Source organism: Anarrhichthys ocellatus, unplaced genomic scaffold, assembly GCF_004355925.1.
Source record: "Anarrhichthys ocellatus isolate YVR2014 unplaced genomic scaffold, GSC_Weel_1.0 scaffold36, whole genome shotgun sequence".
Taxonomy (NCBI): Eukaryota; Metazoa; Chordata; class Actinopteri; order Perciformes; family Anarhichadidae; genus Anarrhichthys; species Anarrhichthys ocellatus.
In genome coordinates this window covers 2,418,053-2,434,310 of record NW_022280066.1, presented here as the reverse complement: position 1 = coordinate 2,434,310, position 16,258 = coordinate 2,418,053, and the positions used below count along the sequence as shown (strand labels likewise).

Here is a 16,258-nt window from a genome sequence, read left to right as displayed (position 1 = left end):
CACACACACACACACACACACACACACACACACACACACGTGTTTATTCAAAGGCTTACAGAGAGCTGTCAGGGCAGCAGGTGGTACCTCGTTAACATTGATGCTGTGTTCCTTCATGTAGTCCTTGTCATTGATCTGCCCCCCCTCAACAAACTCCATGGTGAGGATCCTCTTTGTGGACAGATCCCAATGGATCATGGGAACCTGTAGAAAGAGACCAACATGTGGATTTTCTTTCCACCACTTTCTCACTAGATGTTATTCTCCTGTGCATCCCCTCTTACAGGTGTGGATTAGATTATAGGTTTAAGTTAAAATAGCCAGTTTCAAAGCGACGTACATCACCCCAGTTATGGCAAAAGCGGTTAATCCCGACAGCCCTAGTCATGGCTGATTTACTTCTTTTGGAAGAGAGCATGTCTACACAGCGTCCTGTTATTGGCAGAGACAGATGGATGGTTCTTCACATGCAGGTTTATGCAAGTCGCTGTCCAGGGGAATATCATCCGTTGTTATGCCTGACAGTGTCACTTATTGTGGCACGTATTCTTGTCATCCATCACCGTGATAGAGACTTCCCCTCGACCCTCTCCCATTGCACTCACAGATCAACTTGCTGCAGCGAGACGTTTTTCATATGGAACCATATCCACTTTCCTCTTTATTCCAGTGACGGTACGACCCTCAGATGACACAGCATTAACACTACTAGCTATTTTTCCCATTTCGTTGCTTCAGCAAGTCCATTGTTTCTGCTTTTGACGATGTTAAAAAGTATAGATTTTCTTTTATATATCTTCGAAAGCAGGACTTAAATCTAAAATTGGAAACTATAAACTAAATTGGAAAAAGCAACCTAAACATCTTCATTAATTAAACAATTCATCATTGATTGAAATGTAAGCAGGAACAAATGCCTCTATTCAATACAGCAGTAAGAACTGTAAAATGGGCCAAATGTTTGACTCATTTCCTGTATGCATGTGCAGTTTAGTTTGTCCCTTGCTCCTGACGATCTACATTACAAGTCTAATGATTGATCTACTGCGACAGTTGTGTCCCTTATGGGTGGATATGAAAATACTGATGCACTCATACGTTATACACAGTATATATTAGAAAACATGCTCAGCATATGTACATGGTTTTGATGTTGACGAGTTACTCAGTATTTTATGTGCAAGGGCCCTTCTTTATTCCTTTGAAAACTTATTCAATATATTGCTGGCTGATCAGAAATTACAAAGGAATTCAAAAATCGAAGGTCATTGAATGCTAAAGAAATGTTTAAAGGAAGCAAATGTTTTTCTTACAGTTATGGCCTGTCAAAAGCCAAAGTTGTTCATTTTAGACCACCACTCGGGCCGAGCTGGAGTTTTAATGGATGTATCGGAGGGCATTTGCACATAATTATCTTTCATTCTGCTCGGTTTTATGTCTTAATCACATGCCAACTTATATAATTGAAAAAAGCAAAAAGCAAATGACAGAAAAGAAGACAAAACCAAAGAAGTTTTTGCTCTGTGGCTTTGAACATCGAACAAAGAAGGACAGCTGTAAAAAGAAGTCTGATTCACATTTACCAGAGCTAATGAAAGTTCTTAAACAGACGGATGAAGAAAAAGGACACCAGGAAATTAAATGATAATGAACATGAAGTCCAGCTCTGTATAGTGAAGGAAATATGATTTACGTTCTGGTAACCCTGCTCGGTTAGAAATTAGAAGAGCTGACGGGCAGCACAGAGAAAGCTGTCACACACAGTGTAAAGGTCTGAGCTCTATTAACTTTATCGAGTACAATTTGAAAAACGAGGACATTAAATTTAAACAGACTGTCTCATATTATTCTATTGTATTCTTATTACCAGCTGTTTACTTGGATGTGTGGCCAAAAGGGTGCAAACTAAAACTAAAAGCTAAATCCCATTGTGGACTTCTTCCTTTATAGAAGTAAGCCTTGTAGAAAATGCTTGCACTGTAATTGTGTGTGTACCTTGAGAAAAGAGAAGTGGGCCAGCATGTTGGCCACCTTCTCAGCATTGTGTCCCTCGTTAAGGAAGTCCAGCTCTAGTGGCATGTTCTTCTTGGCCTCCTCCACCAACCACATGAAGGCGAAGTTTGGGAAGAGCCAATGGACCATCTTCAACATCACCTTCAAATTACAAATCACTATCAGTCTCACTGTCAAGTACAATAAAGGCACATATACAGTGATGTCCTACCAATGTGTTATGCCAGTATATATCAGGACATCATCATGTTCATTACTGGGTGACAGAAAACTGATATGAAACGGCTCTACGTCCAGTCCATTAACACCTTCAATTGTGTTTCTGGCCAATCTGTTCCATCACCTGTGGAAGAGGCACACATCTGGATCAGTTTATCAGTCATGGTAAATACCACTCTGGCTGTGGCAACAGCTGTAGAATGATGATGTTTCCAGGGTTATCTCAGCTTGGGCTTAGAGAAGCCACATTGCCAGACAATAATGTTAATTTTGGATGATTCTGCAAAAACCCAATATCTGTACATGGCAAACGCAGTATGTTTGAAGGATAAGTTAACAATGCCTGTTTTACAATGACAGTCAGGAGCCCATAAACAGGTTTTGCTTGTGGTAATCATCCCTCCTGCTCATACTGGTCAATAAAAAAACAGTGTGGGACAAGATCTACAGTTCACGGATCAAACTGCTGAAACCTCATATCAATTTCAGATAAACTTTGAATATATTTATTATAGAATATATTATAAGTAAATACTGTACTTGTCAGCTCATCAGAACATCTATTCTTTTTATACTTCTTGTCTGTTGTGAAAAAAAGATGTCATGCAATTACTGACTGAGATGCTGGACCACACCAGTCAAATTTCAGCTTCTTCTCATTGGCTCTCTATCCATGCCGGATCAGACTTCTGATGACTTCAAATATTGTAAATGGGCAGTCCCTTTCAAACCAGTCTGATCTCCTTAAAAGGTGCAAGATACGAAATTGGGAGAATTTTGATTGCCTCCAACAGTGTTTACCTGAGGGGGAACCGGAAGGTGGGTGCTTGGCACGACAAAGCGGTCGGTCAGATTGGCGTTATCAGCTGTATCCGCCCTATGACAGCAGCGCAGAACGGTAGCTGCGAGCTAGCCAGTGGGACACGCTCATATGCATTGAAACCACGCGCTGCTGGCCGGCTATGTTAACAAAGAAAATATGTGCAAAACACCACAGTATATAAAGGCAGCAGACCCCCGCTGCTGAGCCATCCTTTTCTTCCAATGACTGCCTACCTCCACTGATTGAGTCGTCGCTTAAAGAACTCATGTCCCAGCCTCATTGCTGGGATGGATCTTCGTCATGCTTGCTTTGAGTGCCTTGGCATGGACCACACAGAGAGCGTGTTCAGCAGCCACCAGCCTGCCTGGCCTACCGGGCTCTGCCCAAAATTTGAAGCCAGCAGCTGTGAGTTAACTTCCGACACATCACTTTTGACGCTACGCTGCAATGAGAGCCAGATCAAAGCCCATGAAACATGTGTCTGTTCATCCTTGACTGATCTCCAGACAGCAGGGATGACACACAGTGACACAAAGTCACATGCTGCTGAATGTTCGAGAGAGCAGGTGGTGCGTTCACAGATCTCATTGCCGGCTCAGCCCTTTCTATGTCGGCCCCCGATGGGCAAGTCTCCTGTTTATGGAGGGTCTGTTGGTGAGAGACAGGATATCAGTTTTCTGAGCCACAGCTGGTTGCTCGTCTTCCAACAGTTTCATGTGTAGTGGCGACGCAACTGCGTTTTAACACAATGGATGCACAGGACGCTGAACCGCTTTATTGCCTCCAGTTTTGCAGCATCCTTCCCCCTTTCAAGGAGGTCAAGTAGGTGAATCTATCCGCCCAGGAGGAGATAGATTACCTCAGCAGAGATCTGGGCCTTGTTCCAAAAAGAGGTTGTGTCTGTTGTCCTCACTCCCGATAAACAGCGGGAGTTTTCCTCTGTGTACTTCCTGGTTCCCAAGAAGATGCAGTAATTTAGACCCATTTTGGATCTCCATGTCCTAAAAAGAAGAAATGCCCACAAGACGTTACATATGGTGACCATCAGGCAGTTGCTAGAATTGGTTCAGCCAGGCGATTGGTTTACCATTGTCGACTTAAAGGACACATACTTTCATGTCGAAGTGGCTCAGAAACACAGAAAACTATTGCGTTACGCCTTCCAGGGGATAACCTCAGGCTGCCATTCGGGTATTTCTTGGGCCCCCGCACCCTCGGCAGAGGGTGTCTACATGGCCCTGCAGTCACTACATCACCGTAGCATGAGGATTTTCTTTTATCTCAACAACCTGATCGTCATAGCCAAGTCCAGAAAATGGGCTTTGTTTCACACGGCCCAATTGATATTACACCTAACCAAGTTGGGTTTCACAATCAACTGGGTCAAGAGCAAGCACCTACCACACCGGGTCCAAATCTGCTTTACCACCTCGGAGTGAAGCCTCCACTCGTCTGGCAGGCGTCCGCCTCTGGACATGAGTTAAGCACCACTGTTCTCCAGTCCTAGAATGTGAAGAGCCTTCAGAGACAAGACAACAGGTTCTCTGAAGCTCTACCACTTAGCCACAGTCGCCCACAAGTATGGTTAAGGTGTATGGCTCATACACTGCCTATATCTCAAGGAGGTTCATGGAGGTTCATGTGTGGACCAGACACCTTAACCATACTTGCATGTATGGAGAACAGAGGTGCTGACCTCAAGTCCAGAGGTGGACCCCTACCAGACGAGTGGAGGCTTCAGTCCGAGGTGGTGAAGCAGATTTGGACCCGGTTTGGAAAAATGGAAGTTGTTCACCAACCGATGCAACACCCACTGCCTGCTATGGTACTCCCTGTCACAGCAAGGGAATACACCCCTGTGCGTAGACCCATTTGCATTCTGCTTTACGTCACCGCTCAGCACCATGGTATGCAAAAGTGATTCAGATGAATGGTCCAGGGCTGTTCTTGAAGGGCTTTGTTTCAAGAGGTGGGGGCAATAGGCGCACTGCCCGATATGGGACATCCTTTCTAGGTTTGACTCCTGAGAGAGACTGTCTGAGGAACGTTTGTTTGTCTGTACAGGTTGTGCAGACCATCCAGGCAGCTACAGCGGGATCTACCATTGCCTGTTACAAGGCAAAGTAGTCAGGGTTCCAGCGCTGGTGCGAGAAAAGGAGGCTGGATCCCCTGTCCTGTGCAGTTGTCTATTCTCTCCTTTCTGCAGTGTTTGGTTGATAGAGGGCTCATTCCATTGATGAAGTGTATGCAGCAGCGATTCTTTCCAGCCACGAGGGCTTTAGAGACAGACTGGTCTTTGGCCACCGTCTTGAGAAGTTTTGTTGCTCCTTGGTAACCATAGTGGGGCTACCCTCCAACATTCCCAGGAACTTAAGGAATTCTTTAAGGTCAATGGGTATATAGTTGGATGTTTTTTTTTGTCTTCCAACCCATGCGGGGGAAAGGAAGGCAAAGTTACATCTCCTTTGCCCACTTTATGCCAGTGTCAGCAGCTTTGTTCACTGGGATTAGTGTCTTGACTTGTCCGTTCAATCTGTTGGACATGTTAGCAAAAGTTCCATTTTTTGCCAGTAGCATGTTAGGTTGTAGAGATAGAATAACATACATCATATTTGTGGCCAGAGTATCAGAAGTCTGTGTCTCAGACAACCAAACACTTCAATTATTTAAAAGTAGAATAACAGACACAGACTCACCTCAATCGTCGCAATGTCCTTGGAGCTCTGTCTCTGGACTTTGGGGTGTTGGACCTTGATGGCCACTGTCCTCCCATCATGCAGCACTGCCTTGTGGACCTGGGCTAAAGAGGCTGCACCCTGAGGCTCCTCCTCAAAGGAAACAAATAACTCTGACAGCTGCAGGAGAGAGATAGGGATGAAAAAGTAAAGAGTGGGAGGGAGCAGAGGGTAAACAGAATGATAAAAAAGATGGATGGGAAAGTGGTATGGAGTAGATAGTGGGATAGTGGTGGGGTCATCAATCTGATCATCTCAATTTACAAAGCTATTGTGAGATACTGTACAACCAAAGGAAACTATAGAAATTACAGACAGAGGTGTACATGTGGTTATAAATGTGATTCATTCTCTCCATTCTGCTTTGGCCAAGTATGGATTTGTTATGTTATGACAATAATACACCAAATCAACTGCAACAAGCTGAACCGATTGATATACAATGCTGCAATGATAATGGTTGTATTAGGCTTGTTTTTGAGACTACTGACCTGAAACCAAACTGACTGAGACCAAGGTGAGGGCGACTGAAACTGAGTTAACAAACCAGATGAATATTGTTTTTTTTCAATACACTTTGAATACTGTGTCTTCTAAAATAGTGGTCCTTATTTAACAGTAGAGATATTATTATAGGGACATGCCTTCCACTCTTATCAGTATCCTCTATCATCATTTAGGAAGAGGCCTTCCTGTTTGTTGTTCTCATCCTTTTTAATTTGCTGTAAAAAGAAACTCAACACTACCGCCATGTCTTCTTGTATAATGTATTTCAGTATAATATACATATTCATCAGTACAACAACAAGTCATGTTGTACTCAACATGCTGCTGCTCTTTACTTCAGTTTTTATTACAATTAATCAGCAAGGAACCGGAGAGCTAATGCTCTTTGAGTTGCCGGGAGGCTTTTAATGTAAAACATACGTTCAGGAATTCATGACTCTTTACTGACGGTAGCTTGACAGTGATTGAAAAAAAGCACAGTGGAAACTACTTTCAACCTTTCTTTGTTTCATTGTACCGGCTTTTATTTGAGAATTTGCAATGTTAATTTGAAAGAAGAAACTTAGCTCTGTGAAGAAAATAACGCATTGCTCATTAATAAGACCAAGGCACTGACTTCTTGAGGTACTCCTGTAAACACAGGGGACATTTGGGTACAGTATAGAGAGAGAGAAGCTCTGTTGAATGGCAGGTAAGCTACCTTGTTAATCGTGACACACATTAGGCCTTTCTCATTTCCCATTTTGCATATCTTCGATTCCTTTCCTCAGCTTCTGCCCCCCCATCTTAGACCCTTTCATGAGAGATGCGAGCAGAGGAAGCTAGGAAGAGACGCGAGGAGAGAGGAATCGAGGCAACAGGCATTAAACAAACGAGGCATCGTTGCCTCAAAGCCATCATTTTAAAGAGACGTCAATTGAGAGAGAGAACGTTTTGATTGAGCAGCAGCTGTTCAAACTTGTAAACATCATGTCACCATTATAACAGTTGAATTGGATGTACTTAATTAAAAAAACACTATAATAATAACTATTTATAAATCACCTTTAAAAACAGAGTTTACAAAGTGCTTTGGCATTAAAAAGCAAAGCGACAGAACGATAGAGATCTCGACAGTGAGGCAAGTACTATCAAGATGAAATGCCATTAAGGCATGCAGTTAGAAAAGAGCCTTACAGGCACGTAACGAACTTTGAAGGGCAGAAAGTTTGATCATATAACTACAACTTATGAATACAAAAAGAACAGTTCATTTGTAAAGTCGTGCCATGGTTTGAGATTAGGCAGATGCTATTAGCAACCAAGTGTCAGAAGACAACAATGCTATTTGCACCCGGCCCGAGGATACAATAGATATATGTGTATGTGTATACTGCTGAAGGCTATGTAGGTTTCTACTAGGGGTGCAACGGATCACAAACCTCACGGTTCGGTTCGGATCACGGTTCGGATCATTTTTCGGATCAACAAAGTAAAGGGGAGGAGACAAATATAACTTTGCTTTCCATTTATTAATTACAGAACTTCAAGAACACTTAAAGAAAAGAACTTTGGGCTATAGTCTTGCATAAAAATATTCAAAAAAAAATGTCCAATTTGAAAAAAAATGAAATAAATAAATAAAACATTCAAATATACTCAATTCTGTTAAGTTTAAGTGCAACATGAGGTATGTTGACACCCTCGTCCTTTGATCAATATTGAAAGAAAGAAACAGCCAGTGAGCTCGCTTACACTGTTTACACTGAACTGAACTGCTCGGCAACAACTTGACAGATTTTGAAATCCTTTGTTTTCCACACCGGAGTGTCCCCCGTCGCCGACAGATGGGACGGTCTCTTCATATGTGTGGACATGCCGATGTATTGCGGGTGTCGTGTGTCTTTCTCTTTAAATAACGCCTACATACTGTAACGCTTTCGTTCACCACCCTTATCCGTTATTATAAGTTACAGGTTAAGACAAAAATGCTCCCAAACTTGCAACTTAAATGACGCCGGGGGCTTCTCAAGTTCCTCCGCTCGCCATGACTTCCGCCGTTAAATGCTTTTAACCTGCTCCGTTCACGTGAACACACGACTGTTTTATACCCGTTCACTGACACTCTGCATTGATATTCGGGGACTTGTTACTTGAAAAGGAACAGCAGCAGTAAAACTTTATTACACACTATGATGATTAAACTGTAAAAAGAAAAGGAAAGAAATACTCAATTGATCCGCGGTTCACGAGTGATCCGAACCGCGAGGGGTGATCCGAACGGATCACGGATCAATCCGTGATCCATTACACCACTAGTTTCTACTGAACCAAGAGGTTTTGTTGCCTGAACCTAACCTTAACATAACTAAATGGGTTTGTTCCCTGAACCTAACCAAGTGGTTTTGTTGTCGTAACCTAACCTTATCCTAAACTTAAAATGCTTTAATTTGGAAAACATTGGGAGAGTTAAAAGTTAGAATTGATAAGCAAAATACCTCCCTTGTATAGAAAGGTTTAAACGGTTTGAAATCGGCATAAAAAGGAAAAAAAAACATCATAGAATAGGACATGAAGGTCTTTCATTTTGTATGATCTCTCACCATTGTCTTTTCAAAAGATTGATCTTAACAAGTCATTCATCCTAAGACTCAGACACAGTTCTTAAAGTGAGAATGTTCAGCATGTGCAACCATTTTTGTTTCAGCAGTCTCAGGAGTTACTACCGTCACATCATAGCAACAAGGTCTCGCGTTTGATTTAGCATTTCTCCCTGTGTTTAGGTGAATTTCTCCATGAATTTGTAGGTTCCAATATCAAAAAAGTAACGAGTTGATTTGTGCTGCCAGCAGGAGGACGATTGTATATTATATATAGATTTGAAGACTCCTTAACAGCCAAAATGTTTTATTTGGTAGATGGATATTTTTTTTGCAGAGTGACCCTTCTGTTGGATCCAGTTTTGTCAGGCAGCAGTCAGATAGTGGAAAAGCAATTCTGGTGACAGAGGAGGAGGTTTGAAAGATCATTAAGCTGAGAAAGGCAGAGGCTCCCAGTGGGATCAAAGGAACACTTTGAAAAGAGTGTTGGGATCAATGGAGTCCTGTTGATGTGTCATTACACTCAAGCATCTCTTACTATTCCTGAACACAAGTTAAATGCTAAGTCTGGCAATACTGCTGACCCAAACCGTGGGGATGTATCCAGTAACAAGGACTATGTGTGTATCAAAGCCTGATATATCTTCTTCCTCTGTGCCATATACCTCCGCTGTGGACATGGTGTCACACAGACAGCACTGCTGCTACTGCCTGGCCTCAACACGGCCTTTTTTCATTGTCTGTTTTTGCTGAGAAAAACTAGGTGACCCATGCCGAAACCCTAGATGAGCCGTCGGCTGCCGAGCTGCCAACCCATTCTCACTCCCAATGTGTGAGGTAACGCAGCTTGGTCAGTGCACACACAGGACTTACGTCCAGGAGTTTGGTGTTCTTTCCCATTGCCAAACAAAAAGCAACCGTTGACATTTTGTCCCGTCATTCGTTAGTGTCGACCTAGTAGTCAAGTTAAAGACTGAAGTTTAGGTGGCTTCGTTCACGACTGTTACAATGAATGCTGCTGTGTCTTCTTTCTTACTCCTAACACAGGAGCAAACACGGTCTACTAGTTTGTTCCACACTATACATTAAGAACGGGAACAAGCCACCGTAGCAAACAAAGCAAAGCCCCGACAGTGACAGAAATGGAAATAAAACGAGTATACTGGGAAGAGTGGGAGTCAGAAAAATACTCTGGACCCTGATACCGACCACAAGGACAATGTGCTGTTTTTAAAAGCTTTAATGTGATCCGCCTTGGTGTTGTCAGAGGCAATCTGTATTTATTGTAACCTTAACATACTGGCCAATGTAAAGATACTGCCCACCCACAAAGCTCTATCACAGGACTGAGCATTAAGCCCCCAGTGTGCCCTTTGAGCATAGGTAGTCCCTCATTAGCCTCCACTTATCTCTGTGGACACACACACGCGCACGCGCACACACACACACACACACACACACACACACACACACACACACGTGTGTGGGTTTGAAGGTTAAAGAGGCTTCCCTAAGGACCTGGAGTCATTAGACCAATAGAGCAGTATTCTTTGGCTGCTTTACAGCCTGCAGCCTCTATTCCCACACAGTGCATCGCCTTTATGTACTTTAAGTATGTGGAGTTATTTCCAGCACTGCCGATTCTGGCTTTCACCAGACAAACCAACAGGAGGATGGATCTGGCTCAGGATGAACCACTAATGCACTCTACTTAGGGAGAGATACCAGGAGAGCAGCAGTGAGGATGTTGTGCCGTCACAAAAAAGAAATCTGCCGAGGGTGACTTGGTTCGTGTAACAATCTGGAGCACACACCTTTGATCAGTAAAAAGAAATGCATATGAACAGAAGAGCGGGAAAAAGCCAGAGAAGGTCAGAGCTTCAACCATTTGTCTTTTACTCAGTTTGTAAGAAATGGTTATAATGTTATTAGTATTATCTTACTCCATTTTTCATATGCAACTTGATCTTTGAAGTTATCAGCCCACAGACTGCAAACATCTGCTCCCATGCAGCAAATACCACGTAGTATCTACTGGAGACTACATTTATAATTCCGGACCCCTGGAATATTTTATACAGATGGGGAACAGTTCACCAGAGGTATGGCAATCATATCACAATATAAAGACTAAGGCCTCTTACAGCCTCATCGAGCACAGTCTAGTCTGTAGCATGCTTAGCTAGTGTTGCTTTTGGCTGGGAGAAGGACTTCCTTCATATTCATACTACTGTACCGTGGGGGGAATTCCCCTGCTGTTTGCACCTAGTGAAACATAAAAAGAGGCTAATTTGAACACGATGTTGGCCCATCAGGTGTAGAGGCTGAACATGCGCCCTGTAGAAGATGCCATCGGATGATGAATTATGCAAGCAGCATGGGACCCTGTGTGGGAACAGCTGAGTTATTCATTATGCAAATATGCTAAATGGAATGAAATTGTCTGCAGCCAGCAGCGTCTACCTGCTACGACGAAGAGCATCCAATAGGATCTGACATGCAATGAGCTCTCACGGGTTAAGGAAATGTGTCATTTCTCAGGTGGGCTTGTCACTTTAAGCAGCAGCGTGAAATCTAAACATGAACATTCTTGATTATTTGGATAACTTTCAGACACAGTAAAAAAAAAAAAATAAATAAAAAAGGAAGGTTGGCACGGTGATATTAGCAGTGTTTGTAGTCCTGTAGTAACCTGTACCTGGCCTGTAGCCTCTGGTTCATACCATCCAATCACTGCTAATGCTAATCTCAGCAGTGGAGTTAATAAACATGGTAATGTATGCACGTGGGCCTGGCTCCCAGAAGGTAGACACGCAGTGAAATACGTTCCCTGAAATGAGTTATGGCACAAATAAAACGGCCCCCGAGGCCTCACAGTCGGATTGCAATACATCGGTGTCTGTGTCCGCGCGGCAAGGTGGCCATTTTGGCTGCTGGCAGCCGGCCACAGCCCCAGCTGGGTGAAGACACATTAATCATTACAGCACAGAAGAGAAGAAATAGGAGCGATTGCTTTATTGAGAAGAGGAAATCAAAGTCTCCACTCTAACGTCCCCGTCTAACTATCTAAATATCCGGCTCAGGTTCTGGTAGCAGACCTTCACTCCTAATTCCTCCTGTTCTATATTTGTGTTTTCGTTTGGTTTGCCCCTCCCTGTGTTTCTAGTTCTCCCCAGTCTGTCTCTGTCTGGTCTTCTTTCCTGGTTCCTGTTCCCTCTGCCTGCAATCGGCTCATCATCCCTCCCAGTCTACACACCTGCCTCCCTTCAGCTCATCTGCAGCATCTTCTGCTGCCCCTCATTCACTCCTCGCCAGATAAGAGGATCATCGCCCACCTGCCAGTCTTCGTGCTCGGCCTGCCTGCAACCCAGCCCAACGCTCCAGCACCATTACCCCTGCTGCTGCTGGATCTTCATTCCCTCCCACCCTCATCCTTATCCCCGTTACAATAAAAAACACGTCTGTGGTCCGTGTCCCAAACGTGTTCCAAACATCCTTGTTTTTGGATATTCGGATCAGTTTTGATTTGATGTTGTTGATGCAGAGTCATGTCACACTCCCTGAAGTACCGTTTTCATCCACAATGGTAAATCCGATCCTGCTCTCCCTCTGAGCCACAGTCGCCCCTAATTACTAATTATTTCAAATCATTCCTTTTTGCCATGTATTGAACATGTATTGCTACCCTCACTGAAACTCAACACTTCCTGCACAAATGTTTCATACGGAGCGAGGAATGGATGGAGATGTAGGTTAAGCACAATGCACCATGTGAGCTATAGCACCGGTACATCCATCCCTTCACCTCCATTCTAACAGCTTTTTGATTTTGATTATATTGTACCTGGCCTTTATCAATGCGCCCTTTATAGTTTTGTGCGTATTCATGTATCTGCACTCTGCAGTTAGTGTATTTGTAGCGCTCATAGGTGTTGAGCTTCATGTAACATTTTATGTCACTTGTCAAATGTTGCAGTGTTATGTGAATGAGGTTTTTACACAAAACCAATAATAACCCGCAGCTGTGGCGTCATAATGAGGTTATTAGGAGGTGGTTCAACTGCAGTAGGACAGCACTGAAGGCCCAGGTATAAAACACACGGCCCGCCACTGATTTATATAGTATATAAACACTGTATACACTGACAACTATGTGAAAGACAACAGAACATGATCTTATTTCTAAATGTCCTTGACACAAAGCAAGGCTGCAGGTTTGTTCTTATCATGATCTTACATAAAGAGTCAATTAAAAAGCTCCAATTAAAACAGGACTGATAATTTAAGCAGGAGAATCCAGTCTGACCCATGTGGTTACAAGACATAACACCATCAGTGGAAAAGTTCCGTTCCATGCTTCATTTGTTGGCTTATCGTGGAGAAACATACTGCCACTTCCTGCATCATGTACACCCATGTACATGTACAGATGTCCCCATGATGCACTCGTGTTTTCTGTTGGAATGCCTCAGCAGCAAATAAGTGCAATATTTGGCCTGAAAACAGATTTTTGGTAAAACAAGCTGTCCTTTCAGCAGTCTCACTGCAGAGGGGAAATGACAGCCAGAACTCAGGCAAAGCTCCAAATCCATGCACAGTGGGGATGCATGTGCCACCACAAACGGTGCTGAAAATAGCACGCCACTACTCACTGCTCGCTACTCGTATATATGAGAATATCCAGCAGACATGAGAATGCATACACATGTGGGAAAAAAGAGGCAAACGGAAATGATGCTGAAGCTGCTCTCCTGACTCCAGAGCTGCCTGGCACTGCTCATCAGTGTCACTTCTTCTCCTGCCACTCCAGAGGGGAGGAGGGCTGATTCACTCTGCTGCCCCTCTTTGTAGACAGAGGAACTATATTACCGTCTTTTTCAAGGATAATGACATCCCGCACAGATACAGGAAGAAATCATGCTGAATGCACACCTTAATCTGAAATACACGAGGAAGAAAGAGGAGAACATTCTATCGAAGTGGCTTTGAGTTACAGGGGAGCAATTTGAGTTGAATGGGATTGCAGATTAGATTCATCTTATTAGCACATTCCACCGCTTTCTAATTGTTTTATATGAGACCTAAGATCATGTATGCCTTCCATTACTGCCTAACTTCCCTAGAGAAGTGTTTCACATTTCAGTATGTGTTGTTTCATTACCACCATCTCCCCAGTAATGCTGTAGCCAAGGCGTGTCTCGGTAATACTGGATGCTTTCTGTTGGCCAAACGTTAGTTAGTTAGTTAAATACTTTTCAATATATTTATGGTGCACGCTGAACTGTACTCGTCTGAATATCACCTTAATATCGATATTGACCTGGGTTATTCCACATAAAGCAGCCATTGTGAAATGGGTTGTCTATGGTGTAGACTCACCAGTACGTCTCTAAACTCTATACAGACTGAAGACTATCTCCCTGGTTTTGTTGCTAAAACTGGACGACACTGTTGTAGAGTTTTAAAAAACCGAACCAATCCAAAGTGTTGAAGGTGGCCCTTCATAGTGGGGCGGAGACGTACAGAAGTCACAGACACAAACGGCTCCAAACGGAATTGGACTCGCGGTCCCAGGTTTTATTCCTTTAGAATCACCGACTCCTCTCCCGGCAGAAACATGTTACGAATTTGGCATTTTCGACGTTAGTGAAGACTTCGAAACCAGTGTAGTGTGACACACAATCAAATGTCCTGAGTGTGTTCTCTGTACGTCGATGAGAAGAAATGCACTAGAACCAAAGGAAGAAAACAAAAAAAAAAAAAAAAAAAGTGTGGAGTCACACAATTGTACTATTCTGGAAGGCTGCTCAGCCTCAGTGGTGAATGCATGTCGTGAGAACAAATGCAGAGGTCTGGCCACTTCCTGCTTTGATCAGTATCTCCTGTGTATGCCCCTCCAGTTACACACAGATGAACTTAACTCTAGTGCCATCTAAATAAAACATCTACAACAAAATCAGTGATTTGCAACACCAGCCACAATGACCAACACACCCAGACAGTAAAGGTTTAGCTACCTTGGTATAAAGTGCAGGGCAAAATTGCAGACTGGGTCTGCGTCATGTGGGGAGCAACATGTTCACTGGGGAGTGTGTAGCAGAGGGAGAAGACCAATGTACTGTGTCTGAGTGACAGAACAATTGCCTGGCCTCCAGCAGGCTCTAAAAGGCTGCCATAAGAAGTGCGCTCTGCACTAACAGGAGCGTTAAGAGCTACATCGGGAGTATGGCTTGGTTATAAAATGAAATGAGGACAGAATGTCAGACATACCTACTTCTGTTTTTATTTGCCCTTTCGTCTGCTTCCTGTAAAGAGCACATGCTCTTACCTTCAGAGAGAAAGACCGGAGTCTGCCATAAACAACACTCAAACTAAAACCCCAAAGAAATACAAAGATAAATGAATTCAATAAATACAAAATAAAAAAGCATACATTTAACATTACTGCTATGTCTTGTCAGAGAGAGAAAGAGGCCTACATGTAAAAGGAAAGCCTAGAATATGAAAATGTGCAAAACCTCCATCAGGCGTTAAAAATCTCACCCGAGTGTGAGATTTAGTTTAAACCACAACACTGGTGCCTCATTGGACGAGACCCACAGGAACCCCAGGGAGTCCCTGTGACACGGCCATGACGTCAACAAGGCTATGAACATCGGTGGACACCTTCACACGGAGCTGTTCCACTGTGACTCACGTTGCTACAGGAGGTAAAAACAATATTGGCCTAGGTAAGTCCTAACCTCGCTGGAGGAGCAGACTGTTTTTGTGTTCACGAACACTTGGAGAGAGAAGGATAATTCTGTGCCCGGAGCTCTCTGCAGAAGCAAGGAATTCCTGGATTCTTCAAGTCAGCAATCGCTGTTTTCCCCGCTGACACACGGGGACCAGCTTGCCGTTAACCCACCGACAGAGCGTTACGGTCCCGTGTCATCGGTTGGATAAACTATGCCGAACAAAAGACAGAACAAAACACGCCGAGTACTCGAGTAAGAGCCTATTGTCTGGGCAGAGAGAGGTCATAGTGTGTTATTGTAACCTTGTTTGTTTGTTTAAGTTTAACGTCTGTTACTGTGTTACTATATTACAGTCTGCTGTGTCCCATTCACTGCTGTGAACCTAATTGTTGCTGCTGTAAGCAATAGTGTCGCCCCGCACCGCTGGGTTTCACTGTGTTTAAATTTGTTTTCTACCGGTGAAAGGTCCAGTGCCACGCCCGCTGAACTCTTAAGTTTGCCAGTTGGGTTTCTGGGTGATAAAGTTGCAGTTACTGTACTTTATTACGGCGGTGAGGATCGACTTTGCTTTGAGTGCTTTCCTCTTCTTTTCATCCTAACACACACACACACACACACACACACACACACACACACACACACACA

At 43.4% G+C, this 16,258-nt stretch overlaps 1 protein-coding gene across 4 annotated transcripts in view; it reads right to left on the bottom strand.

Annotated features, from left to right (window-relative positions):
- The window catches only part of adck1 (aarF domain containing kinase 1), a 75,124-nt gene that overhangs the window by 35,532 nt on the left and 23,334 nt on the right, over positions 1–16,258 (bottom strand). For all 4 annotated transcript variants that reach the window (XM_031866710.1, XM_031866713.1, XM_031866711.1 and 1 more), the window contains 3 exons: positions 5,752–5,910; positions 1,996–2,154; positions 88–204 (listed from right to left, as the gene is read on the bottom strand). In XM_031866710.1, coding sequence (XP_031722570.1) covers positions 88–204; positions 1,996–2,154; positions 5,752–5,910 — 435 coding nt within the window. The remainder of the gene's footprint in view (positions 1–87; positions 205–1,995; positions 2,155–5,751; positions 5,911–16,258) is intronic.